The sequence below is a fragment of the Prinia subflava genome, chromosome 16 (assembly GCF_021018805.1).
Source record: "Prinia subflava isolate CZ2003 ecotype Zambia chromosome 16, Cam_Psub_1.2, whole genome shotgun sequence".
NCBI lineage: Eukaryota > Metazoa > Chordata > Aves > Passeriformes > Cisticolidae > Prinia > Prinia subflava.
The window spans coordinates 1,112,162-1,138,588 of NC_086262.1; the positions used below are offsets into that span (position 1 = coordinate 1,112,162).

Sequence of the window (26,427 nt, forward strand, 5' to 3'; positions counted from 1 at the left end):
TTGATGATACTTGAGTAGTCTCTCAAAGTCAAATTCGAGGAGTATGGGTGGAATGGAGCATGTAAGTTTGCACAGTGACTGCTGATCTGTGGATAAACAGTCTTTTAGCCTCCAGCAGGATCATGCTCTCAGTGTGCAGAAGTATTACACACACAACTGGGCTTTTCAATTCCTCTCGTTGGAGGAAAGGGATGATGGAATTATTACAGAGTTGGAATACCACAGTTGTTGTATTGCAACGACATACTTGCATCTCAAATCCTTAACTTCTCCTTTTTCTTTTGCCTTGATCTACTATAAACTCTGGATTAAGCTCCATCCGCAGGATGGGATTCAGGAGATAATGAAGGGAGGGGAGAACAGTCAATGTCCATGTACACACCTGTCCCTGTGGCTGTGTGGTACCACTTGTCTCCTCATGCAAAGCCTGTTGTGCTCTTCTATTTTTTTCCTTGCCAATACCTCTGCATCTTTTTTACAGCTCCTGCTGCAAGCATTAGAGGTCTGGATGGAAACCTGGATATTCTCTTCTGGATGTGATGTTTATTATCCAGACTCTGCTCTTGCTCAACCTGTTTTATCCTGTGTAAGAAAGCTGATGTTCTGTAATGTTCTTAATGTGTCCTGGAGCTTCAGACCTCCTTTGTCTCAAAAAGTCAACAGAATCAATACAGAATAATTAGCATTTGTGGCTTATCCAAATAGTGGCAGCCCTCTGGATTTAAATAGAGGCAGAAGAGTGACTTAATCCTTCTCATGTCTGAGAAAAGGATGAGGCTTAAGCTGTGTATTGGAAAGCTGTTGAAATGGAGGAGAGAACTTTGGCTTCCTTCTGGCGTACTCAGGGACACATTTGTTTAGCAGGAGGGACAAGAGTTAAAAGGGAAACAGCAGGGCCAGGTTGTGTATGGCAGGGTTAAAAATCTGCTCAGGCTGTCTGAAAACACTTCATGACTTTGGAGACCGGATACTTACAAATTATTTTTGCTTAACAGGCATTGTAGAAGAGTAGTTTCCTTACAATAACAGCAGCAAAGCCAGAGGCTATCAGGCCAGGAGCTGCCTTGAAAAAGGTGGGCTAAAAGGTGCATTTTTCTCAGCACCGATTAAAAAAAGCACTGGCATCAAGCCACAAAGGGAAAACCAGGGCATGTGCAAAATTAGCAGTAGGCAGTGAAGAAACAAACCCAGATGGTTCTATGCTAGCTTTCACAAATACCTGTGCCTTCCACAAATGGAGGGTGTTTTTCTTTATTGTGTGTGTCAGAGTGAATGCAAATATTGTGGGATGTGCAGCCACTCGTGGAGTATCAACTCCACTGTGTTCCTGCTAACCTCTGCCTGTCAAGAGACAAGGCTTTTGCCATTCATTGGGTGCTCCACTGCTGCCATATGTGGCCAAAAGAAAAAAATTGCTTCTCAGCTCAGAATCTCTTTGATATGCCTGAGGTGCTGTCAGCTGTGGTTTGCTGAATATGATAACGTGAATTGACATTATCAGTTACTTTCTGAAACCTGCGGAGTGATCTGGGGAAATGAAGCCTGCTACTTCTCTGGGGGGAAAAAGAAAACAGAAGGTTCTTGATTTAGGATCAGTTCAGCTTTGTAGATGTGGTACCTTGAGAGTGAAGTCTGTGGGGCACAGGAAGTGTGGGTGACACGGGAGTGACTGGACTGAGATGAGGAGCATCATCAGGATGCAGGGGTACAGTCCTGGGTGCCATGACTGCTCCAGAGCATCCTTCTAGCTTGCCTTTCATCTGCTGGGGTTTAGGGACTTTATTTTGACCTTGTATTTAAAGGATAGATTCCTTATAAAAAACAAAACAAAACAAAAAACCATAAAGTACTTTTTGTTGCCTTTATTTGATTGAATTTTGGAACAAGGTTCTCACCTGCAGATGTGGCAGGCAGCTTTTTTAATATGATGACAGATGAAGATTTGGCCTTGAGGCTGCACACAGGGCTGGTTTGGGGGAGTTGGAAAATTGACTATCCTAAACTATTCAAGACTTCAAATAATTCTGATACTATTAAATTTCTTTTCACGTTATCTTGATATATGGCTGTAGTTACATAATTTCTCCCCAAATTAAAATAAGTACACAGATAAGGAATGCTGGACATGAGCAATTTCTTTGAGACACCAGTCTCATTATGTGCTTGATATTTTAGCTGGGTTTTTTTTTAAGTTTATTTTCTTTTCTGATCTTACCTATAACATTGGTATATGATGCTTTAAAAAGCCCATTTGCTGAGTAGGAAGATAACCCTGGGACTTGTTTGTAGCACACACATTTTGTCCTGTATCTGGTGTTGGAAGTTGATGGATGTTTTTCCTTTCAGGCTTCCCAGCAGATGAATTGCAGCTGTGAATGTCAGTGGTGCACAAGTCAGATCCCTCCATTTACATGCTGTCCCCATGGTTTTTAACCCAATACTGTGCACTGCTTTTAAGTATGCATTATTTTTATTCAAATCCTCTTGACTAAACCCCAGAATTAATGCAATTAATTCTGCTTGTGTAGAGGTTGAGCAACTGGCTGTGTGATGCTGCCCAGGTGGCTTCTGCATCTGTGGCTTCAATCGCATTTCCCTCTTTTCAAAGGGTTTGTGTGTGTATCCTCCCCTCACCACTCAGCCTCCTGGATTGTGTAGGGAGGAATGTAGGATGTGGGGCTGGCTTCCTCTTCCCTACTGTGCCTTTGAACCTCTTCTTTGAGGACTCTTTATTGAGTCATTTTTGGGCAAGAAGGTGACTGGAGAGCTCTGATGTCAAGTACAAAATAACACTGCAGCCATATCACTTGATACTGTTCCCCTTAAATGCCAAATTGTGAATTTCCTTAGAGGCAGAATGAGTTTTTTGGGCATCTCTCCAGGAGTCAAAGAATCCAAATTCTAGAGGTCACTGGACTGAAAAAGCCAAGAAAACGAGAAGTTAATGCAGAAGTAGCTGAAGAGAAAGGAGTTTAAAGCCCTTGTGCCTGGGGAGTTGACCCCTTTGGAGCTAATAGCCTACAAGATGGGCATGTTCCTTCCTGCAGGGCCAGGCAGGGTCTTCACCAGGCCATGGAGAAGTTGATATTCTTGTGAGGGTGAGTTTGCAGGTGTGGCTCTCTGGTAGCCACAGGTGAAGGTTCTTCGCAGGCTCTCCTGGGTGGGGTGGGCTCCTGCTGCTCCCCACTGCTGTCAGTCACAGCTTTGCTCACCCCGAGGGGTGCTCGGTGTGTGCAGGTGCTCAGGGATCTGCTGAATGAGGAGAGCCTGTCAGGAATGTGTGTGGAGAGAAAAAGATGGTAATTATGCACATCTTCCTGTCCTGTACCCCCCCATGTGCTCTCATGAAAGCTTTCTCACAGAGAATGTAAAACTGCCTTTTTGGTGGCAGATGCTGAGTTCTCCAAACTTCCTCCAAAGTTTTATCCCTGGTCAGTTTTGCAGTGCTACAGAAACCTATTTCCTCTATGTCCCCTAGTTATGGGTATCCCCACCTGGACCTGAGGAGCTCTTTTTGAAACAGCAGGACTACATCAAGTACATGGGGCCCTTGTATCCCCTGGGAGGATTCCTGGTGTTATTTCCAGTGGATTGATCATTTTATGTGTTTTGCAAACTTGCTCTCTGACTTTGATTCTGTTACCCACTCGTGGAGCAGTGCCTGTGTGGAGGGAAGGGAGCTTTCAGTGCTAGACTGCAGTGAACTGTAGATTCAGTTACAACTTATTTCTTGGTGTAAAACTGAATTTACCAGCTGGGTTTTTCAGATTACTGTCAGCTTAAGTGCCTTCAATCTCCTGCGTTTTCTGTGCCAGTTTTTGCAGTTCTATGTATTAATTCTGTTTGTTTTGAATAGCTGTTACTTTATCATCTGTCTAAAGCTAATTTAAATTGTGTATCTAATGATCTCTTTAGAAGTAGAAGCTGATACAAAAAAAAAGTGAAATGTCTCAGCATCCCATAGCACTCGGCTTTGTTTTCCTTTCTTTTCCTGGATGCTGAGGTGATGCCACCTTTCCCCTGCACCTCAGATGTGCTGAGTGTTCCTGAATGGTTTATTTCCTTTGACATTCATTTTCTTTTGAAGAAGGGCAGCCACTTTGTATGTGTCAGGTTTGTACTGGAATTTTAAATACTTTAATGCATTCTTATTATCTGCAAGAGTGGCTGGCTAATTAGTTAGCTTAGTAAATAATGGTTTGGTGGTGCCTCTGTGAGAAATGAAGATATGCACATTGTGTATCTGGGCTTTTTAATCCCCCACGGTGCCCCAGTACATCACTGGCTGAGGGTGAATGGAGGTGATGTGGGTGTGAGGTTGGCTTGGTCTGAGTGCTCTCAGTGGGATCCCCCTCCAGGGCAGCCAGGGCTGCTTCTGAGCCTTTTGGCTTCTCAGGGACTTCACCTGACTCCACACATGCTGAAGCTGCTGAGCTTCCCCAGCCCTGGGGCCCAGCAGAGGAAGGACCTGGAGCTGGTGGTGATGCCTTGAGAAGGCTGACCTGGAACAGAGACTACACAGAGCTAAGAGAATAAAGTAGATATTTACTAAAAGGCCTTTAAGGGTACACCTTGGGCAGTACATGAGCCTGGCCAGGGCTGTACCCAAGATGGACCCAGAATGGCCACAAAATGAACAACTGGTCACAAGGTTTCACACTTTTATAGATTTTGGTTCATTTGCATGCTGAGGTTAATTGTCCAATTATAGCTTCAGGTATGAAGTTCCATCCCCCTTGTTCTCTCCCCTCAGCCCTCTGTTGTTTATGCTTTTTTTTGGGCCCGAAACTTGTAAAAGTTGTCCTTGGTCTCAAGCTGGAAAAGGATTTGTTTCGTTTACCTACCCTGTGAACAGAACTTACTAACACTTAAAATGAGGCTCAGAGCTACACACCTAGGCAGCACAGAGTCTGAACAATATGAAAGCTAAAACTTAAAGCATCACTGGAGCCAGGCCAGAGGAGGCACCAGGATGAGCAGAGGGATGGAGCAGCTCTGCTGGGAGGAATGGCTGGGAGAGCTGGGATTGTTCACCTGCACAGGAGAAGCTTTGGGGTGAGCTCAGGGTGGCCTTGCAGGGCCTGAAGGAGCTGCAGGAACATGGAAAGAGACAACTGCCAAGGGCTGGAGGGACAGGACACAGGGAATGGCTTCCACTGCCAGAGGGCAGGGATGGATGGGAGATTGGGCAGGAATTGTTCCCTGGGAGGGTGGGCAGGCCCTGGCACAGGGTGCCCGGAGCAGCTGTGGCTGCCCCTGGATCCCTGGCAGTGCCCAAGGCCAGGCTGGACATTGGGGCTTGGGGCAGCCTGGGACAGTGGGAGGTGTCCCTGCCATGGCAGGGGTGGGATGAGATCAGCTTTAAGGTCCCTTCCCACCCAAACCATTCTGAGATTCTGTGATGGAGAGGAGATTCTGCTGCTTTTGCTGCTGCTTGACAATTAGTCAGCTTTTCCTGCTGTTCCTGGTGTTTAATGCCTATTGCTACCTGTCAAAGGCAACTTCATACCACTTTTTCTGTTGCTGTATTGCAAGATAAGGCTGCTGAATCCCCCCCTACAGGAAACACTTTAAAATCTGTTGCAAATTAAACCTATTTATATTTCTAATAATGAATAAAGGATACATTAATTCTAACTTTGAATGTCTTGTGACCATATTGGTACGATTGCTTTATTATCTGTTTCTCCAAGCTGTCTTGCCAGGAGTTAGGTGGCTTTATTCCCAGATTTATAATGCATTCTCTTCCTCTTGGAAAGGGCATATGCTGCCTTGGCTCACTCTTTTTAATTTGAGTTTTGCAGGGGTCTGTGTTATTCCAATTTTAGTTCTATGTCTAAACCCTTTTGCACACATGTAAAATTTGGTAAAAACTACAATATCTCAAGGCTTTTACAATTACTGCAGGTGTAAGCTTTAGCCTGCTTTTCGTGCTTCTGGATGTAGCTATTAATTCATATAATCTGTGAAGGAAAAACTTGAGATATTCTTTAGATAAGGTTGCTAATTAACATAAAAAAAGAAAAACCAGGCCTGTAAAAAAGCAACTCCAGTGGTAGATTACTCTCCAGCCCCAGCATCTCTCTGGTGCCTCCTGCAGAAGTGGTTTGTCCCTCTGATTTGATATTCTGAGACATTCCCCCATCCATCCTGCTTCTCCCATCTAACCAGGCATACTGGAAGTGAGATGAATTGACCTGTGGCCAAGCTTAACCAGTTGTCACTCAGCAGAATCTCCTCGGGAGAAGACAGCTGGAAGTGTTGACAAAATATTGGGCAGCCCCCCTTGAGCTCCTGGTTGTCACTGACAGCAGCCTGGGTCTGGTCTCACCTGGCTGCTCTTGGCTGTGAGGATCCAGCATCATTTTGATCTAGGTGCTGCACGAAGACTTTGGGTTTAAAACAGAGCTTTTATCAGCAGTTCTGTCCATTCCAGGGCCTGTGGGGGCTGTTGTGATGTGGAGCTGTCCTGCTTTCCAGCACAGGTTTTCTGCTCCTGTCTGGGCTGGCTGGCAGCTGGGGGCTGTGGTCCAGGAGAGGGAGCAGCCTGGCTGGGAGTGCTGGAGTCCTAAGCCCTGGCACCTCACAGCAGGGAGGAGCAGGAGCACAGGATTGCAAACTGCAGGAATAGGATGCCAGACCTGCTGCAAAATAACCCCTTTGCATCTGGGTGAGCTGGAGATACAACCCTCCTCTGCCTCTGTGTGTCGTGGGGGCAGGAACTGCCCTGGCATAGAGGGGGTGACCTTGAGACAGGGTCGAGGGTCAGAGTGTGCTGTTAACAATCCCAGGGTTTGGGGCTCCATCCCTGTGAGGGCCATTCACTTGAGAATTGGACTCTGATCCCTGTGGGCCCCTTCCAGCTCAGAATATTCTGTGATCTGAGCATACTGCTGGAAGGGGGGCCTGGCACACTGAGCCAAGGCAGTCAGAGCCCTGCAGCTGGCTCTGAGCTCAGCAAAAAACATCTTCAGTGTAAAATAGAAACCTGTGCCATCTTGCAGAAAGGTTCAGGTACATTTGCTTGGTTAATCCTGGGTCTGGTCATGGTTGTAGGGCCCCAGCATCATGATGGAATGGAAGCTGGGGAAACTCAGCTCCATGAAAAGTCAGGTTTAGCATGTGATGTGTTATTGCCAATTTGGGTTTTCTTCTGCGCTTTTAGGGAAAAGATGTATGTTGCTACAGGATGACTTTCTTGGCACCCTGGCACTTTCCTACCATTACTGATCTGTATAAATAGATATTTTTTCCTTCAGTGGTAGAAATGTGCTGCAGAGGTACAGAATTGTATACCTCGTGCTGTATATCATAAAATATATACTATTAACTTCTAGATATAAGAATAAGCCTTAAGAGAGCACTGGTAGATAGATCTGTTACCTGGAAGTGGTATAAAAGAAGTACAAAATGTTTGAGAATCAGTTGTTTTTCAGACCTGACAAACACCACTCTTCATCTCTTCCCTTCCTCCCCCACACCACAGGTACAAATAATAGTAAAAAAAATTTACTTCTTGCTGTTGCAATAATGCTTTTTTTTCCCCTCAAGAAATAATACATTGGTAGCACTAGACAGTAATTTTAAAGGTTTGATTTCACCATCACTTGAAAAAGGACTTACAGAATCACAGAATATCCTGACTTGGAAGAACCCACAAAGATTCCAATGCTCTGCCCAGGCTCCCCAACAATTCCACCCTGTGCCTCCCTCTCCCTAGGCTCTTGGAGCTCTGGCAGCCTTGGGGCTGTGCCCATTCCCTGGGGAGCCTGGGCAGTGCCGGCACCTCTGGGGGAAGAATCTTTCTCTGAGATCCATGAAGTCCAAAAAGATCACATCAACTGGCTTTCCTTGATTATGCAGGTGGGATACCCTCTTGTAGAAGGAAATCAGGTTTGACAAGCAGGACTTTCCCCTCCTGTAGCCATGCTGGTTGTGCCTGATGCCTGCATTGTCCTCCAGGTGTTTTTCAACACCTCCCAGAATAATCTCCGTAACTTTTCCTGGCACTGAATTGAGACTGGCAGGCCTGTGGTTTCCGGGGTTCTCCTCCTTACCCTTCTTGAAAATCAGGACAATGATCCCCAGCTTCCAGTCAGCTGGGACCTCTCCAGATTCCCAACACCACTTAAAAATCATCAAGAGAGGCTTTGTGATGATATCAGCAGCTCTTTGAGGATTCTTGGATGAATCCCATCAGGCCCCTGGAGGTTTGTAGGGATCCAGCTGGAGCAGCAGATCCTGCACGATTTCAGGGTCAGGTGGGAGCTGATTATTGTCAGAGTCATGGTCCTCCAGCTCAGGGCACTGGGACCCCCTTGGTCCGTGATCCGTGTTGAAGGCAGAGGGTGAGAATACATTGAACACCTCTGCCTTTCCCTGTCCCTGTCTGTGAGGTGATCATCCTCGTCCTGGGACACATTGCAGTCATTTCTGCACTGCCTTTTGCCATTAATATGTTTAAAAATTGTTATTAGCCCCCAGAGTCCTGGCAGCTCCAGCTCTGGTTGAGCTTTGTCCACATGGATTTTTTGCCTACAGTGGGGAACAGCATCTCTGTGTTCTTCCCATGTCACCTGACCCTACTTTCACTGGGCAACACCTTCCTTTTTTGCCTTGTTTCCAACCTGGCCTTGGACACTTCCAGGGCTGGGGCAACTACATTTGGTTGTTCTTAAGATGTGAATTCTTACAAACCAGTCCCAGTATTTTTGGCTGCTCCTAGTTTTGCCCTTGAGTGAGAATTCCAGACTGAGTTACAGGGATTAGGAATAGTTTTTAGCCCAGAGCAGTTCTGAAGCTTTTGGTCAGATGCTATTAAATTTAAAAGATGCTGTGAAATGTGGAGGAAGACCTGTGTGCTCTCATGATTTTCCTTTTTCATTAGGGAACAGACTGCAAGACTGAAGTTGCAAATTATAGCTTTCCTGTGAAAAAATAAGATTTTTGGAGGGGTTGTTTTATATTAATGAAGTGACTGGAAGTATGTTACTAACTTGAAATTTTGGTTTGAAGGCAGTGGAATGGTTTTGATAACAGAGGTAAACCAGGCTTCTCTTGATTGTAACCGCATTATATAAAAAGAAGTGATCAAACCACTTGTCAGAGTAGAAATCAGCCTGTGTACTTGCCTTGATAGAAAGTATTTTATTTTAATAATCACAAAAAAGTCCTGTTTTTCTGCTCAGAAGGGATGTGGGTTTGATTTTTTTTTCCTGGCAGAGCTCACTAAAACCTGTTCTTGTTCTTTATCATATTTTTCACCTTGTGCCTCTGAACAATCTGGATCAAGTATGTGGACTTGTCATTTAATCCTAGTCCTGTCAGTAGTTAGAAACATTTCCCTTGCATAAGCAAATGTAGCCAACAGGATAGAGTAATTATAAAAAAACCCTTCTAAAACTCCTTCCATGAGTGAACTTCCCATTAGTGGGTTTCTTTTGAGATTTACTTTCGATTTTAAATATTTTTTGATTGATTTCAGTTAGTTCCTCAGGATCACTGATAGCATGTATGTCATAATATGACACAGGAAATCCATGTGAAATATCTCTCTTTTATATATAAATGTTTAATTAACTGCATGTGTGTGCATAATGGATGCTTTAGAGGGATAGGGTGCTTGGTTGGGTTGTTTTTTGCATAAGCTCATATTTTTGGAGTGGTTTCCTGTTACTTTCCTGCTTCCCATGGGTGTCTGATGGCCAGGTAGGATGGACTGGGTTTTGTTGTTGGCTGTGCCACAGGCTGGGGCAGTGGCAGTGAGCTGTTTTCTACAGTGGAGCTATGTTTGCATGAACAATTGAAATTGCTTTCTAAAGCTGATGAACACTTATTAATTTGCCTGATGAAGACTACTGGTTTTGAATAAATGGACAGTAAAAGTAGGTGTCAGAAAGTTCCTCTCTTGATGATGCAGCTTTATTGGGGCATATTCAAATGATGGAGTGCCCAGCAAGAAGAAAGAAGCAGTCTGCAGCAGGGTGGCATCAGCTCATTTGAATGTGGCATAAACCTTTTTCATGTGTCTCTGGACACTCTCCTGGCACCCTTTGTCAAGTTAATTGTTGTCTGTAGACAGCTGTAGGTATGAAGGGACAATATCCTGGGATTTATCTGCTGGGTGCACTGGAATCTGCCTCCTCTTTGTCTATGTTTCCATTTCTCCCTGTGTTTTAGGGTGTGCTGTCAGGCAGGAGGGGCTGGGGAAGGTGTGGAGCACTCATCCCACAGCTCTGGCTCCAGCTCCAGCAGTGATGCCAGTGCTGTTTGCTCAGGAGCCTCCTGCTGCTGGCTTGGGCCCTGCTGGGAAGGGACAGCTCTGCAATGGGGGCAAGGGCTTTGAATTCATTCCAGAAACACCTCTTGGGTGTGGAACAAAGTGGTGGTTTTATCCAAGTTTTAAATTTGTCAACAAATATTTACACTACTTATCCAAAACTTGGCAGGGAGGAGGGACTGCAGTTCAGCAGTTCCCAGCATTGGGGGTATTTTGAGTGGTCTGAATAACTGAAATTCCTTAGTCCTGATGCCATTGTGTTGTTACAAAGTGAGCTCTGTGGGTGTTTGCTGAGTTTAACTGTGGGTGGTATTTGGCTGGTCTAGAGACTTGCTCTGCACTCACTGGCAGGGGGGAACACTTGAGGGCTCATTGCACATGAGACATTGAGGCTCCTGCTTTGCAGTGTCAGTAAAGGGTTGTCCTGGTTTGGCAAACCCAGGACAAGGGTGAACAGACAACTCCGAAAAATTCAGTAGAGGGTGAACAGACAACTCCTAAAAATTCAGTAGAGGGTGAACAGACATCTCCTAGAAGTTTTTCAAGTCACTCAGGCAACTTGTCAGAAGTATCTCATTTTTGCTGTGTTCAGGAATGTATTGTCATGTTAAAGATGCATTACCCGCCCAAACTCACTGGGTTGGTTGGTTGGTTTTGATTTTTTTTCTGGTTCATCCCAGTCAGATGTCTTACCTTAGGCTTTTTGGAAGTTTCTGGATGCTAACTGCAGGCAGAAGGCATCTGTCATCTACTTACAGCTCCCTCATTTCCAAGCTCCACAGCTGTGGTTGTGCTCATGAACTTCCCAGAGCTAAGGCGGTCACCCACAGACAAGAATATAAACTAGAGATGGCTTTGTCTGCCTCCCCACCCTGTGGCTGTGGAATTCTTGAAGGCCTGGACCCTGTACATCCACACTTGACACCTAGAGAGCTTCCAGCTGTCATTAGGGGTTCCCCAACTGGGCTGCCTGTGCTCTGGTCAGCCTTGCAGTGGCCTGCTGCTTCTCTGGGTGCTGAGCTCAGTGTTTGTCCTGCCTGGAAGCAATTCCAGCTATTCCAGCTATCTCCGTCTTCAGGACTAGCTGGAAAGCTTGAGGAGGAGTTCTTTAAATTATTCAGCCAGAATTTCAAGCAGCTGTTGCTGTTTGTGTGGGGGTGTCATGCTTTAGGGCTGGACAGGATCAATAAGTAGTTCCAGGTCTTTACTGGAACATGTTGTCTTCTCCCGAGGACAGCAGAGATGGTGCTTTAATATCTGCTGCTCTTTAAGTCACAGGTGTGTGCTTAGACCTGGAGCCTTGCAGCATGGCCCTGCTGGGTGCTTTTCCCAACTTGGGGATTTGTTCCTGGCCCTCCTCCTTTGATAGGTGTGTGCTGAGGATGTTCAGTGCACGGCCCTGCTCTGGAGCAGCTGGGCTGCTTGGGCAGCTGAAATTTGCTTTCCTCAAAGCAATGGTTGTTAGCAAAGCTGCTGAGAGTGGCTGCAGTGCAGGGGAATGTGTTTTTCCCCCAGTAAAGTGCTCTGTGGAGCCTTCAGAGATGGAAATTCCCTTGTAGTGTTGTGTCCCTGTCCCCTTCCCCATGTTCTCCCTCCTTAGCAGACTTATGTCATTAGCTTTACTAAGAGCTCTATTAATTCTACAGTTTTTTTCTCTAAAAGAATTCAAGCTTAAAGTGGTGTTAGGGTTGAAGCAATCCATTTGAGGGCAGAAATTGATAGTCCCGACTAACAGCACATGGCTTTTAGGCAGAGGTTCTGGATATGTGATGGATTATTTAGGAGTTAGTGGAAAGAGAGCTAATGCTTCCTAATAGGAACAGTTGCTGAAGGGTTGAACTGGATTCCACATTTACACGCTTCTCAGTATTTTTGGCTCTTTGCAAACATATAAGTAAAACTACTTCTTGCAGCAAGGTTTCTGAATATTTTGTAGACTTCATAAAGGATATTTCAAGTATTTTAGTGGCTATACAGTTAAGAGGTATCTTGGAAGGACCTTTCTGCTTGAAATGCGTTTCCTGTATCTAATGTTGTCTTTAATCTCATGTGGTCTCAAAAAACCCATTCTACCTATTAAATATGCAATAAAGCTGTTCTGTTTGGTAGAAGATTGTATGTTTGAACAGCAGAAGTCCTCACTGCTCCTGTATTTTAAGATTAAAAATTCAGCTGCAACACTACCTTCAGATTCACGGCCATTAGAATGGATTTTTCAGATTTATTCTCCTGATTACAATACAGAAAATTAATTGCTTTTGACTGTAAAGAATTATGACTCGTTCATTATTTAAGAACCTTCTGATGGATGAACCTTTTCCACTTACTCCAAGACTTCTCATGAAATATGGCTGGTTTTTTTAACTGGTATAAAGCATGATGCACCTCTATCAAACAGTGGCTGCACTGCCCACCCTCTGGAATAGGGAGGGGTGGAAGGGAAGACCAGCACCTCCCCTGTGTCTGGTTTGCTTGAGTTTTCAATGTACAAGAAACAGAGTCTGCTGGGGATAACAGGGAAGTTACTTCTATGGCATTTTAAAGAAATACTTTGGTTTTATAAAAATAAAGATTGATTACTTCATTTAAACATCCAGATAGCAGAGAATACCCTTTCATTTTGCTTGTGTGTGCATACTGGAAGTGTTTGTTTTACCTGCTGGGGAGAAGAAATTGGGTTTAATTCAAGGAATGTTCCCCTCTGGTCATGGTCCAGCTTCGTGCTCCTGGTTTTTGTGCTCAAATGATTTTTGTGTGTAACTCTTGTCCATTTAGATAACTTAGAAGAAAAAGTCAAATTACAGACCTTGTGGATTAAAATGAGCTGAAGAGCTGAAGTCAGGGTTTGATTACCTGTCAGCCCAGAAGGGTTTGCTCAGTGCCCTTGGCAGCCAAACCTCTGGATTGTGCATCACAGAAACAAACATCGAATTGTGCTAATGAGACATTTGTCATTTTTTTGTTGTTTTGCAGAATTGCAGAATGGTTTGGGTGGGAAGGAACCTTTAAAAGCCCCCTTAGTCCAGCCCCTTGCAATGAGTAGGAACAGCAGATCAGGTCACCCAAAGCCCTGTCCAACTTGGCATGGAAGGGACATCCACCATCTCTCTGGGTAACCTGTCACAGGGCTTCACCACCCTCACTGTAAAAAAATTTCTTCCAAAATAAGACCCATAGCACTCGAATCCTATGTCAAATACAGCAAACACAGCTTTAACTCATTATAATAAATTTTCCTAAAATCTTCATGGTAGTGGAATTGTTGATTAGGTAACAATGATTTTTTAAAGCTTTTCCTTAAGAGATTACTGAAAATATTGACATCAGGGTTTTGAGATGGGTGACCACTCTCACTAAATCCTGTCTCTTAGCCTGGACATTCACTGGAGGAGGGAGCCAGGGTTTCCCAGTGCTGCAGTTTTCAGTTCATTTGTGCAATCCTCTCCAGTCAAATTCTTGAATCTCAATTTTTTTGCAGTTGTCTTAACAGAGCCTGCATTTAAAAGTAAGTTGCTAGTGATGTTGACATTTCCTTGTTCCTAATTGGATTTAAAGGTTTTGCATAATGTATTCAGAATACTGGTTTTTCTCTGAGGTGTGTTACCTTTACTTGTGAGAACAACTGAGTTTGTAGTTGAGAAATGCTTTTGCTTGTAAAGTTAGTCTCTGAGAGTTTAAGAAAATAGATTTATCATGTGCTGCTTTGAAGTATTAGAAGGATTTGAGAGGCAGTTTGCCAACTAACATTTAAAACCCTTGAGAATTTGTTCCAGCCAAACCTTTTGATAAAAAAGTAAATGCAGCTACGGCTTAATTACTAAAATGATTTTAGCTGGCGGTTCAGTGCATGTAATCATCTTGGAACATCCTGAAACTTGTTCTTTTGTTCAGTTCCGTATCACAGCTTTTGGGCTATATCTGTGAACTCCTCACTTCTCAAACCCAGAAATCCTTCCCGTGATACTGAGACACAGTGGCTCTGAACGCTGTGTTGGCTGTGAGAGCTCATGTAAAGAACACTTCTTGTGGCAGGGATGTTTTTGGGACCCTTCCTGGAGGGCTGTGACTCAGAACTGATGGGATGTCTCACTGTGGGACACCTCTGAGCTTCACGGGCTGTTTGTCCTAGCCACACTGTGGGCAGGGTGTTCCTGCTGGGAATGCCAGCTCCTGGCTGGCACAGTGACCCACAGGTGGCCCTGGAGGGGACCTGGGACCCAGGGAGCACCCGGGGCAGAGCCAGGCTGGGCCAGGCCCTGCTGATCCTGATCCAGCTACTCAAGGGCCGAGAGTTTGGCATTGGTTTGGTTTTCACTCCCATCCTGCCCATTCAGGTTTTGTTAGCCTGGTTTGGGCAGAACCTGTGCAGCCCTGCTCACTGTGGTACAGCAGAAGGGGCTGGATTTGCTGTGACTCTGGCAAATGGCCCAAACCTGACTCTCCTGCTTGGCACAGTGGGTGCAGACTGCTTTTAACATACCATGAAAGAGTGAGCTTTTAACACTTCTGCTTGAAAAGGGAGGAAGAAAGAGGCAAATTCAGTTTTACAGTATACACAATTTTAATAACAAAATGCTTCTGTACACTGCACTTGTTTTACTCCATTACTCACACCCCCTCCCACCAGAAGTTGGCTCTTGAAACATCATTTAAACACAACACATCTAGGACTCTCTGTAAGCTGGTAGAATAGTTCACTTAGTAGTGTTTTCATTAGTAAAAAGAAAAATGAGGTGGGTTTTGTTTGACTTTTTACAAAGGAGTGGTTGGGAGATGGCAGGCGTAGCTTCTTGGTGCTTACACAGAGGTGTACAACCTGCTTACACAGTGGTGTACAACAGTGTTTCAACCCATCTGAGGCCTGATTATACCTCTCAAAGCTTCTGGTACATTTCCCTAGATGCCTCTTAGAAGATTTTTACACTAGATGTAAAAAGCTGAATTTCCAGCTGATTCTGAAATTATCTCTAAGCATCCTGCTAACGTGGTGCCTTAAAAAGCAAAGCCCAGCACCAATTTTAGCATCTGGGACATTTGCAGTGGAGGAAGGTGTGGGGAGGGAGGAGCTGCTGCCTTTGGTTTCTGTTGTTTCCTTGCTTGTTCTTTTTTGGGGGGGAAGGAGAAATACTGTATCCCTCTCTGAACTTGTTTAATTTTTATGGAAAACTTCATAAGAAAAATGAAATTCAGCTCCTGGGTAAGTTTCATAAGTCTGAACAGATGGATTTTGATAGCTACACAGATCACAAAATTAAATCAACTTTATTTCCATTAAAGTAGTACAGAAATTATCTTAGACACATTAAAAATAAGTGTGTAGTGCAGATTTCTGGTTTAAAGCCGCGGGATGTTTCTGATTTTACAAAGGTAGCAATAGGCCCTGTCGTGTAAGGGAGTAATGTGACAGAAGCTCAGATGCTCAGATTTGCATGTGGCTGATCACTGAAAAATCGGATCGTTTCTGCTTGGGGGAGAAGCAAACAAAACCAAGCACCGATGGAGCAGCATTCATTATGTTTCCATCTGATAGGGAGTGGGAGCTCAGTGCAGAGGAACACTTTAGCTGGAGACTGAACACTCACCCATTTCACCCTTCATCAAGTAATTTTTACTTGTGTGCATTTAAACACTGATCTAATGCGGAGAGACTAACTGGGAGCATTAATTCAGCCTGTTCCAGGAGAATGACTCAAAACCTGAACTTGTGCTGCTGGATTTGCATTTCACTGGCACGAGGATGGGGAAGCTGCCTAGAGATCAGTGAGGATGGAGATCTTTGGATGGATGAGGACCTCAAGAGCAGTATAAGAAATTCTGTTTCTAAAAGATCCAAACACCTCTGAGGTTGTGCCTGGAGGTGTTGAAGCACCTGTAAGCAATGTAGGATGTGCACAAATTGAGGCTGTGCAGCAGAGATGGTATTTGGGGAGGGCAGGTTAACAAGCTCCTGGCATCAGCCAGTGCTTGTACTGAATATGATTAATTTAAACCAAATCATCGTGGTTCTTGTTCCATCAACAAAATAAATCAGGGACTGCTGAGTAGCACAATTATTCCAATCCCCTCCTTGCCTGGAAGAGTCACAAGCAATTGCAAATGGAAGACAGTAACTTTAAAATAAAAAAATATTAACAGCCTCTGGCCATGTCCTTGTGCAGAGCGATGGCTCTGCCTGGTGCTCGCTGTCCCTCCGCAGGGAATTCAAGTTGACTTCACTGCTACTGTTAGACATTCTGCGAGTTTTATGATACCTGTTACCCTAAATGTAATGTTTGCTGAATTGCTTTGTTTATGTCTGGAACCTGGCAACAAACGGGTTTGGAAATAGCAGACGTAAAGCACGGATTTTGGGAGATTGGCTGTGGGTGCGTGGAGCACAGAGAGGGAGCAGAAATGGTGCTGGGCTGTTCCTGCTGGCCTCCTGCTCTGCAAGCCAGGCACTGCAGGGCTAGAGGAAACTGGGAGTGCTGGTGGGAGGGAGAGCTTGGGTGCCTGGGTGGGTTTGCTCAGGGAGGCACTGGAACAGCGCTTTAATGCTCAGAAAATCGCTGTGAGTGGCAGGGATGGAAACAGCACTGCTGGAGCATTTGTCTTTGCTCTTCTTGGGTGGAATTAAAAGCTCATAAAAATGGAGTGGGACAGAGCTGGGCTGTTGGGAAAGCACCTCCTCTGGAGGAACCTCAGCTCCTCATGAAGCAGCCACTCCTTGTTCCCGTGTGGAAGACTGAGGTGGTACCCCGTGAGCTGTCTGCCAGCCAGGGTTTCTGCAGGGCCTGCAGGACGAGGTGGATGGCTTCCCGCAAATGCAGCTGAGGCCATCGGAGTTCAGTGGTGACATCTGATGGGGGGATGGCAGCGCAGCCAGATTATTTGGCTGCCAGGATAATTAACGAGCTCAGTGATAACTTTGCCTATGCTGGTACCCTGCAGCTGCAGGTGGAAGGCATCCCCAGTGCCTCCTGCCCAGGCTCCCAGAGCTGCCCTGTGCCAGGCAGTGTGGGATGAGGGAGGTGCATGGACAGGGACCCTGATGCCCACTCACCTGCTCCTAGAGCAGCATCCTGGGCCTCGGGAGAGCTGTGAGCACCTAGCAATGGGAAGCAGCAAAGCAAATCTTCCTACAGTCAGCTAAAGGCCCTTGGGGATCAATATGGGTTTGTATTTCTCAGCTTAGCTCTGGCCTTCTGCCTCATGTGGGATTTAATCATCCAGAATATCTGCTCTTTGTCCACCTACCCCGCAGGATTTTTTGTAGTCAGTTAAAAGCAATAATTAATTTCCCAGAACAGGTGTAAATGGACTCATCTCTGTATTAACAGTAACAAGAGTTCAAAGATACCTCTATGGCAGTCCATTAGGCTTCACTGGATCTCTTCCATTACAGAGTCAAGGGAAGTAAACAAAATATTGGTTTTATAATAAGGGCACTGTATGTAAAAGTAAAATGATGCAAAATAATATCTTCAAAACCAGCAATTGAAAAACCTTTATGTAAAATCTTAACAGAAGCTTCTTATCTTGCTATAATTGCCCTGGACAAATTCATCTCACAAGAAAACATCAAACTGTTGTATAATTGCACCCTAAATACCTCACTAAGTGATAATACAGAGAGAAGAGCAGAGTGGAATAGCAAACGGATTTTTATGCAGTGGTTTTTCTGTTTAAAAAGTTTGCAGGATAGTTTAGTACATCACAATTAGCATACTGTAATTATAGATTTGGTCAAGGTATGGCAACACTGTGAGGAATTTCCTTTCTTCATCGGGGTGTGCTGGTAATTGTTTAACACTGCAGCATTGGACACAACACATTTTTTAGTTATACATACATGTATATATATATAAAATAATTCTCCATCCCTCTGAATCTTTTAGCTTTGGTTAGAATGTTTACAATATTTGAGCAGTTGACTTAAAAATAATGTAATCCTTTGCAGACCCCCCCACCCCCCACCCTCGTGGCATCTGAGTACCACCATCACTGCATAGATCTGCAAATATTTACATATAATTCCGTAATACAGTATAAATAGCAATATGGTACTTCTGGCTAAAGAAACCGAATTACCCCTTAGAATGAGGTGTGTGTGTGTATATATTTATATATGATTTTTTAAAAAGTCATACTAGTTTAGATTCTGCCCCATATCAAGTAAGAAACAAAACGTTTTTCAGTGAACTATTCTATAAACTAATCATATTCTCTTAACTTATCAGAAGGGGTCTTTTTTTATCTTGAATTCTGGAAGAGGAGGACAAGTGAGAGCTTATATTACAGGGGCTAATTCTGTCTCCAGAGAAACCAGTGGAGTTAGTGCATGAAAATAGCTTCCCAGTGAGAGGAAGCCTCAGCTGGGGGGGCAGCAGGGGGACAAAGAGAGGCTTCTTCCTTCCTTCCTTTCTTCCTTTTCTCTTCTCCTTAACCTCGCTGTTGATATTTGCTTTTAATTAAGAGAACCTTGCATTAAGGGTATTTACACATGAAAAGGTGTTGAAATGCTGTTTGTTCATCGTCATTAAGTAATTAGCTTGAATTCATGTAAAGCATCATCAAGTGAAACTAGGGAGCTAGGACTGAATGTACTTAATATTTCCAATAGATCCTGGTGTGCTGAGCCTCCCTAAAGAAGCTGCGCTCCCAATTTGGGGACACACGGACGGCTGTCCTGCTCCTGGGAGGGTGTGTGTCCATCCTGCTCCTGGGGCTGGGACAGTGTGTGTGTGTGTGTGTGTGTGTGTGTGCATGCCCAACCTGCCTGGGGCTGCGTGCCCATCCTGCCTAGGGCTCTGTGTGTGCCCATCCTGCTCCTGGGAGGGTTTGGTTCCCATCCTGCCTGGGGCTGTGTGCCCACCTTGCTTCTGTGTGTGTGCCCATGGGTATGTGCCCAACCTGCCTGGGGCTGTGTGCCCATCCTGCCCAGGGTTCTGTGTGTGCCCATCCTCTTCTGGGTGTGTGTGCCCATGGGTGTGTGCCCGTCCTGCCTGGGGCTCTGTGCGTGTGCCTGTCCTGCCTGGGGCTGTGTGCCCGTCCTGCCTGGGGCTCCGTGTGTGCCCATCCTGCTCCTGGGTGTGTGTATGTCCATGTGTGTGTGCCCATCCTGCTCCTGGGTGTGTGTATGTCCATGTGTGTGTGCCCATCCTGCTCCTGGGTGTGTGTGCCCATGGGTGTGTGCCCGTCCTGCCTGGGGCTCTGTGTGTGTCCATATGAACTGCTCCTTCCTGTGCCTGCTGTCCGTTTCAGCAAGCCAAGCCATGAACATGCTCAGAGCAAAACTATATTCCCCAATGCACTGAAATTCCCACCTGAACCCTTGTTGCTATTTTTCATTTTTCCCTTTTGTTTTCCCTCCCTTCCCTTGCTGGAGTGAAATGCTCAGAGGAGTAAAATCTTCCTCCCTGGCTGCCCTTAAAGTGCCCGGAGCCAGCTGCAGTGTTTGGGGTCCTCCAGCTGCAGTGGAACAAACAGATCCCTGCACAGATATCCAATATCCTTCCCCTCGGACTGTTTGCAGTAGAAAAAGTAGAATATGGAGACTTGGGTATAAATGTTTACACACAGTCATATAATTACATAACATGAAACATTTTACATAGTTTGAGGTGAGCATCTCTTTAGGCTTTTAAACATTAGGAGTGCAAGTTTAATGTAATCATTGCTTCTTCAACACTGAAAATATTATGGATTTATTTTTAAAAAACTTAAAAATACTGCACCACTCCATAAACAATGTTTCCGTTAAGTAGCTTGGAAAATTAGGCTTTATGTCAACATCTGTAAAAATTAGAATCTGATGTAGGTCCCTACAATTTTAAAGTAGGTTACTTATCTGATTTACTTTGTGACGGGCTGTAGGTATTATACTTCACATTCTTTATAGGGCAGCTGCTGGCACTTGCACTGTCCGTAGCCATTGATGATGATGAAGGGTCCTTCGTGGGTGGGTTCGTACTCGTTATAGGGTCCTTGGTCTGACATATTGGCCATATGCAGCCGCGTTTGGGATCGGAGCTGCCTGTGGTTTTGAATCATTGAGCACTGCCTAATTCTTCTTAGTGTGGGAGGGCAGCACTTCCTGGAGATGAACACTATAAAAATGATAAAAAAGAAAGAAAACAATAAAGCCATTGTTCCTGTAATTACCCTCTGAGTGAAGATGGCATTGTTTGGCTCAGGGAACTGTTCTTCGGTGGTAACAACCATGCCTGCTGTAGTTGGAATCTCTTTGTCTCCCACATGGAAATGAGAAGAGCTTATTCTTTTCGTGTACTCGGTAGTTGGAGCTGTGTACGATGTCGTAGCCACGGGGGTAACCACAGTCGATAAATTCCAGCAAAGCTGAAAACCATACACTGCATCCAGAATATCCTCTCCCTGGGTGTGGTCGGGGCTGTGGCAGAGGATGGAGTGCTCCCACCGACCTTGGAAGCCACTCAACCATGTGGCCAAGGAGCAGATTTTTGGGCTGCATTCCCACAGATTGCCGGAGAGGCCCACGGTGGTGAGGGATGTCAGCGAGCTCAGGATCTTGGAATCCAGAGTGGTGAGCTTGTTGTTATCCATGAGGAGGGTTTTAAGGTTAGGCATAGTTTCAAAGACGGTGAGGTCGATGGCTTTGATTTCGTTTCCAGTCAAATCAAGCTTTGCTAAGGTGCCCCAGGTCCACTCCATCCCACATGTCAAGTTGCTAATTTTGTTCCACTGCAAGAAGAGCGTGTGCAGGCTGCTCAGCCGGAGGAAGTGAGCAAAATTAATCTTTGTCAGCTGGTTGTGCTCTAGGTGAAGCTCCCTCAGCTTGATTAATCCCGCAAATCCATTGCGAGCCAAACTTCGCAAGCGGTTTGTGCTCAAATCCAGGAATTCCAGGCTACGACAGTCCCAGAACAGGCGGACCGGGATGGTCCGCAGGGAGTTGGATCGCAAGTGCAAGGTCTGTAGCTTGCGAAGGCCGTAGAAGAGCTCGGGGTGCAGAGAGGATAACTGATTAAAAGAGAGGTCCAAATTCTGCAGGTTAAGCAGCTGGCTAAAAGTTGTGTTTGGCAAATGAAAGATTTTGTTGGAACTTAAGACTAATTCCTTAAGTTTATACAGTCCTTGAAAAGAATCTTCTCTGACTGTTGCAATTTGATTATGATCTAAGTGAAGCCAAGTAAGTTGACTGAAGCTTGCAAATTGATCCCTTTCAAGTTCAGAAATATAATTGTGCCTCAGTGACAAACCTAGCGAGCCCTTTTCAGTGGTGTTTGGCACTGAGTGAAACCCCTGAGAGTCACAGTAAAAGAGCAGCTTCTCACAGCGACATTTTGGTGGACAAGCCATGCCCAAGGCAGGCAGCATTTTTAAAACCATACTCATTGCATATAGTGCTGCCAGCATACGAGCCCCTAATGGCCACTTGAAATGTAAGCCTGCAGAATATAATTTAGGAAAACAACAAGATAGGATAGCCTTATCAGTACACTTGGAACATCACGGTAGAAGATTTCACTGCAGATAACATTGCCATGCATTTCAAACAAGCTAATTCTAAATGCAAGAAACAACTTACTATGACAAACCGAATACTTGGACATTACACTTAGGAGGAGGCTTTATCTCGATTACGGAGGGTTACAGTGGCACTATCAGAAAACATTTTTTTTCTTAAGGTTCAGTGCAGAGCAATCAGGTTTAGCATCTTAACTGCTCCTTTAAAGCAGAGCTGTCATTCATTATACAAGGAACAGAGAAACGCAGGAACTTACCCATTCTTTTGAGTACATTGGAGGGTGCATTCAGTCGTAGTTTGAGACTCAACGCCGTGAGTCTGTGAAAGGCTCTAATGTAAGACAGCCTTGAATAATTGACTGGGTTTAGTGTCCTTTGATATTAGTGCAAAATCCACGATGCTCTCTTGGAATATTCCTTTTGAAATTGCTGCCTTGATCTCCTCTGACAGGTCTGCAATTTTTAAATCTTAATACAAGTTTTCATCCTCCGTGGCTGCTCAGCTGGTTAATTGAAGCTCACGTTTTCCTTTTCCGCAGCTGTGGCTTCCTTTAGTCCTAACTTGTTGATGGCAGATGGGTGGCTTATTGCTGAGAGAAGCTCCTGTAGTAGCATGAGTGCATTTACTGAAAAGCTTTTCAGGGAAGCGGTACAAGAATGGATTTGCTTATGCGCTGCGACCACACAGGGCTCTATATAGGCTGACGTCACCTGGTGACGTTCCTTTTGTTTGGGTTTTCCAGAAGCTTTTCTGTTTTAAAGCATTGTGCTGCATGCTGTGATCGTGTTAAAGACCACTGATAGAGGGGGAAAAATCCAGCGGCAGGAGTCCTTCGTCCCCGCGACAGGAGCAGGAGGGACTTGCAGCACCCTGCTCCCCCTGCATCTGCACCGGCTCTGCTCAGCTGGGGTTAAAAGCAGCGCAGAGCCACGGGTGGAAGTGCCTGAGTGCTGCCTGCTCCTGCTCTTCTGCTAAATCTCCCTGCATGAAAGGAACTTTTAGATGCAAAATGCGCAGAGTTTGAATAGAGGATGCTGGTCAGCACCGGCTTTCATGGAGGTGAGAGGGACTGGGCAGCTGAGAGCTCCGTGTGACAGCTGTGTGAGACTGTGGTCCCTGCAGGAGTGCAGAGAGCAGTGGTGGAGCTGGAGTGTCAGGAAGTACAGCCCGGGAGCAGGGCACAGCAGTGAGTGCTTCAAGCCAGGAGAAATTTCGGGAAAAAGCAAAGCTTGCGTTAGGGCACAGGAAAAATTTAATTGGAATCTAGCTTGACAGTGTGTGGTTATGAAACTAGAAAATCTATTTTCTCCTCCCAAATGGTGGCTTTTGTGCTTGCTTTTTCCAGGGCACTGGAGTACAGGGAGGAAATGGTGAGATTGGCATTTCCAGCTGGGACTCGGAGTGGTGTGAGGGCTTCCTTGTGGTCAACCACAATGTCCTGCTGCTGTGTCTCCCCTCAGAGAGAGGGGGACACCACCTCCAGGAGCCCCTGGCTGCAGGGTGGGTGTGTAGCCGTTATCCTGTGGGTTTAGGGCTGCAGAGCTGTGTGTGCTCTCCAGCCCCGCCAGGCTCTGACTGGAGCGTGCACACACAGCCAGGAGGAGGACAGTGGGCTCTTAAGGCTGTTTGCTTGCTTTAAATGTTCATTGCCCCATTATTCAGAGCAACCTCTCATCTGGGACAGCTGGTACTGAAAGGTAAATGACCAGGTTTGATTGACATTTTTATATGTTTTTAGGATGCTTGTGCAGATAAAGCCTTTGGAGCCAGTGCTCTGCTTGTAGCTGGATGTGAGTGCAGCAGGGGTTTGCTGGTTTCCTGCTCCATGCAAGCTGGATAAGCTTTTTTTTTATTTTCATGTTGAGATATAAAGCAATAATGTAGAGGAAATGTTTGCTGTGTAGCAGCAAGGTATCACCTCTAGCCTCTAAGATCTGGAATGATCTAAGAGTAACAAATTTCCCATGATGATGTAGCAAGATGAATTGTGGGTTAAAATAAAAATTAAAAAAAGGTTTAAAATAAAATGTCTGTTTACCTTTGTTATTAAATGTTGGTTCCTTGCTTTGGTTCCTTGGAGGTCCTTAAACCAAGACCTGCTGTTCTCTGCCTGCTTCTCCCTTGGCTGTCCTGTGGTGGAATGGTGATACTGCCTCTGGTGATTCTTTTCCGGGATGGGCAGACTCAAGGGGAACACTGAGTGGAAAGTAAAGGGATGGAGAAGGTGAATACACAAGAATAAAATCTCAAAAACCTCAAAAAAGCTAAAGCAAAACAAATAAACCCTATCCTGAACCCATCAGGAGAGAAACTGTCTTTAATGATTAAGCAAATCAGGAAATGTTAGATAAATTTCTTAAATTGCTCTGCCATAGTAAATGTTTTCACTTTTGCTCCAGTGTGAAAGAAATACATACAAAGGAACTACATAAACCTATTTAAAGAGATTCTTCTTGTTTAATGTTGAGTGTAGGAAGAGCTTGGGCTCAGCTCCAGTTGTCCAATGGAACCACAGCTCTGCAGCATCTGCGGAGGGTTCTTGGAGCAGCTCTGTGCAACACCCTGATCTGAGGTGTTGCTTTGAGTTCTAATAACATTTCAATATGTTACCATAACATTTAACAACAGCATTCTAAAGGGTATAATTTGAGGTCAGCTGTTAGCCCTCCCGAGTGCTGCCTCTTTCCCTATTAACCAGGAGACTGAAATTAGGTATCGTTGGAACATTTTACTTTTTTGCATCGATATCTGCTGGTAGGTTCCTCCCACGTTAACGTTGTGTAATTTGGCACAGAGTTAAGAGTTAATGTTCAAACATGGTGAGTTGCTCCTTTTCTGAAGCTCTCCATTCTTTGGCCCTTAACCAAACAAGGGCTATTTAGCACTTTGCCAGCGAGTTTCCTGTTTAGGAAACTGTTAACGCGAACTTTATGGGCGCTTTTCTTAGCAAAACATGTTTTTATGTGCACTTGCTGTGAAATAACAGTTATTACCACAAGTGTGCATCTCAATCTGAAGTTTGGAACACTTGCAGTAACATTGTTCCTTGGGAGCTGCCTGGGGTGTCAAGGTGCAACAGAGGCAAGGCTGGGAATAAACCCCCAGAAAACTCACGCAAACGCATTTCTCCCGAGCCTGAAAACTCATTGCCCAGCATGAAAAACCATGTCTGCTGCTGCCTGGGCACTTCTGCACAGCAGGAGCTTTATGACAGCCTGAACCGTCACATGCAGTGTGGACAGGCAATTGGCAGGAATAAGCTTGCTAGGACCAGATAACCCTTTTGGGGGCTTCTCACCTACTCCACTCCTGGAGCAGCACCACAACTGGTTTTCCTGCTAAACCCGTGTGCTGGGAAAGTAGGATTGCACCCTGAGGCAAGCGTTGTCATTTAGTTAGGCTGACATCTTGTGGAAGCCTTCCTAGTGTATTAAGAACAACATACAAGCTAATTTTACTGGATGGAGATATGGGGGCTGCGTGACTTTGCTGTGCTGGGGACCTGGAGGGTGCAAGCCCTGGAGCTCAGGTGAGACTGCAGCAGCTGGGACATGCAGCCACGGGTGTGGCACTGCACAGCAGCCAGCTCACCCCTCTGCCTGCAGGAAGGGCACTGGGAGTTATTGCTGGGTGTTAGCACCTTGGGGACCACGGGAGGATTTGCTGCTTTTTGCCCAGAAGGTTGTGTTTGTGCTGTGTCACAGGGCTGTGAGGCAGGAATTGAGCAGGGACGTGTGGCTGGAGTGTCACCGTGTGTGCTCTGTCACTTGGATTCGCTGCTGTGGAAGCACTGAGCCCTAGGAGGGGGCACTTGTGACAAAGACATGTCAGAGGTGACCCAGCAGCAGAGATGTGCCCAGGGGTTCAGGCTAGCTGCAGAGTCCTTTGGGGGAGGGCAGTGGGAGGTATGGGCACAGCAGGTTGGGTGTCCTTGTCTTCATGGGAGCAAAGGGCACGTGTGGTGGCTGTCAACTCCCTGTCCGGCATCTCTCTGCACCTGGCAGTGGTTGCACATTGTAATTCCTGCTTGTACCATGGTGAGTGCAGGAGCCACCCTTCCCCTCTCCATGGTGCAGCCTGGACATGGGGAAGGATGTCAGGGTGGCAGTGCTGTGGCATGGCCAGCTGGGCAGGGGGACAGTGCAGGCAACTTTATTGTCACTCAGGTTGTCACTGAAGCCTGGACGATGCCATGCAGCCCATTTGCTCTGCTGAACTGTGGGCTGGCTGTTGGAGACTCCTTCCTCCAGCAAACCAGGGCACAGTCCTGCTTCCTCCACTGGCAGACTTTGGATGGGAAAACACTGCTGGAATTTGTGTGGGTCACCCATCAGTGCTCATGCTGCCTGGCCTTGAATCAGCCCTGTTCTATCTGGAATTTGTTGGCAGCCCTGCTGGCACAGTGGTGGAGGGTTGTGCACGGTTATCCTCTGTAGACATGGAATTCAGCTGGGTGGCAGGGCAAAACCAAGCGTGGGACAAAAGGCACCTGGGCATTGCTGTCCTGTGTGCCCTGGAAGCAGAGCTGGCACAGCTGCAGAGGTGGCACAGTGACACAGCACTGCCTGCCCACAGGAAGGTGTGCCAAGCACTCACTCGTCTCTTACTCAGCCCCCATCATTAACCAGGATGCTGCCTGTTGTACTGATAGCCCCATTCA

The 26,427-nt window shown here is 45.6% G+C and overlaps 2 protein-coding genes across 3 annotated transcripts in view; one reads left to right on the forward strand and one right to left on the reverse strand.

The window, feature by feature from the left end:
• CTNNA1 (catenin alpha 1) overlaps positions 1–26,427 on the forward strand; it is a 117,149-nt gene that overhangs the window by 38,999 nt on the left and 51,723 nt on the right. The window lies entirely within an intron of this gene.
• On the reverse strand, positions 20,138–22,027 carry LRRTM2 (leucine rich repeat transmembrane neuronal 2). Its single transcript, XM_063413610.1, has 2 exons — positions 22,024–22,027; positions 20,138–21,687 (listed from the first exon to the last, which is right to left on the reverse strand). Exons 1-2 carry the CDS (start codon positions 22,025–22,027, stop codon positions 20,138–20,140), a joined length of 1,554 nt encoding a protein of 517 aa, XP_063269680.1.